General features: G+C 42.1%; 1 protein-coding gene across 1 annotated transcript in view; it reads left to right on the top strand.

Annotated features, from left to right (window-relative positions):
* COL14A1 (collagen, type XIV, alpha 1) overlaps positions 1-1,299 on the top strand; it is a 165,143-nt gene that overhangs the window by 37,060 nt on the left and 126,784 nt on the right. Inside the window, exon 14 of the mRNA XM_008579625.1 lies at positions 372-523. Within this exon, the coding sequence (XP_008577847.1) occupies positions 372-523 (152 nt within the window). The remainder of the gene's footprint in view (positions 1-371; positions 524-1,299) is intronic.

Here is a 1,299-nt window from a genome sequence, read left to right as displayed (position 1 = left end):
ACCAGCCCACATCTCCAACAGCACTAGTATGAGGTTCTCATGACCGTGCTCTTCTTTGAGCTCCATGGGCTGGTTCCATGGGCCATGGGCTTCTTCCCAGTAATCCTTACTAGTGTGAATGCAGAGCTGATAGTTTTGAGGGGTTCACAGTCTTATCTTGCAAGCAAGCACCTTTTAAAATCATTCCTGTTTGCACCGGCAGGTGTCCTGACTCCCAATTAACTGCTAAAGCTGAGCTGCTCTTGTTTCGTGTGGGTCTATATTAGAGATGCCTTAAATGATGCTTGTTTCACTCCACAGGTGGTCTCTGTAGCTCATTTTGGAATATGATGGGTTAAAAGTTCTTTAATCCCTGGTTGTGTTTATTCCAGTTTTCCAGACAGGAATCAGAAACCTGGTTGTAGATGATGAAACCACTTCTAGCCTGCGGGTAAAATGGGACATTTCTGACAGCAATGTGCAGCAGTTTAGGGTGACCTACCAGACAGCTCAAGGAGACCCTGAGGAAGAAGTGGTAGGAACGGTCAGTATGAATACAGCTGACTAGAAACTCTGTGAACTTACTAACAGAGCTAACGAGGCTATCTCCAGAGATTAATGCAAGCTTTCCCGCTCACTTCTTGGTGACTCTGCCATCTCCAGAAATTAATGCTCTCCATTAATCCAAACTTCAGCACTGCTTTCTTTATGACCTTTCTGTCTCCAAAACTTGCTCCACATACAACTTGCTTCAAGTTGATAAAGCCTCTGAACATCATTTCCAGTGTTGTCTCTGCTGCCTTGATCACCTGTTAGAGCAACAAAGTTGGGTCACAAATAGGCCATTGTATACTTGTNTAAAATGCCACGCACTAACAAACAGTTATATTTTTCACTGACATCAACTCATTTTGAATGATTTTTAGTCATTTCTAATTTATTCTAAATCATGATGTTTCTCCTTAGGGATTTAGATTTTTATGTGTAAAATTTTCTTTAGGTTGTTCTATCTATATTTCTTTTTCTGTATGATAAACCTAGCCAAACTTAGTCATGGCCTTCCCATGTTTTCTTAATGTATATANGTTCCTCCTGCCCTGCAGAGCTCCTTGCCCTCAGTGTGAGAAGTCCCCTCCCATTCCCACTGCCTGGTAGCCTCCCCCAATTTTGCCAGGTAAATGTCAATCTCTTACCTCTTTGGCAACACTTTTACTATTTTTCTCAAGAGTTAATCACTGTATACCTCAAATGACAATTCAGTGGGGATGGACAGAATGAGGGGAGATGAGAATGAGTGTGCCAGGAGTTTGGATGAATATC

The sequence above is a fragment of the Galeopterus variegatus genome, unplaced genomic scaffold (assembly GCF_000696425.1).
Source record: "Galeopterus variegatus unplaced genomic scaffold, G_variegatus-3.0.2 Scaffold1931, whole genome shotgun sequence".
Classification (NCBI taxonomy): Eukaryota; Metazoa; Chordata; class Mammalia; order Dermoptera; family Cynocephalidae; genus Galeopterus; species Galeopterus variegatus.
Note: the sequence above shows the minus strand (reverse complement) of the source record. Positions and strands in the feature narration are given on the sequence as shown.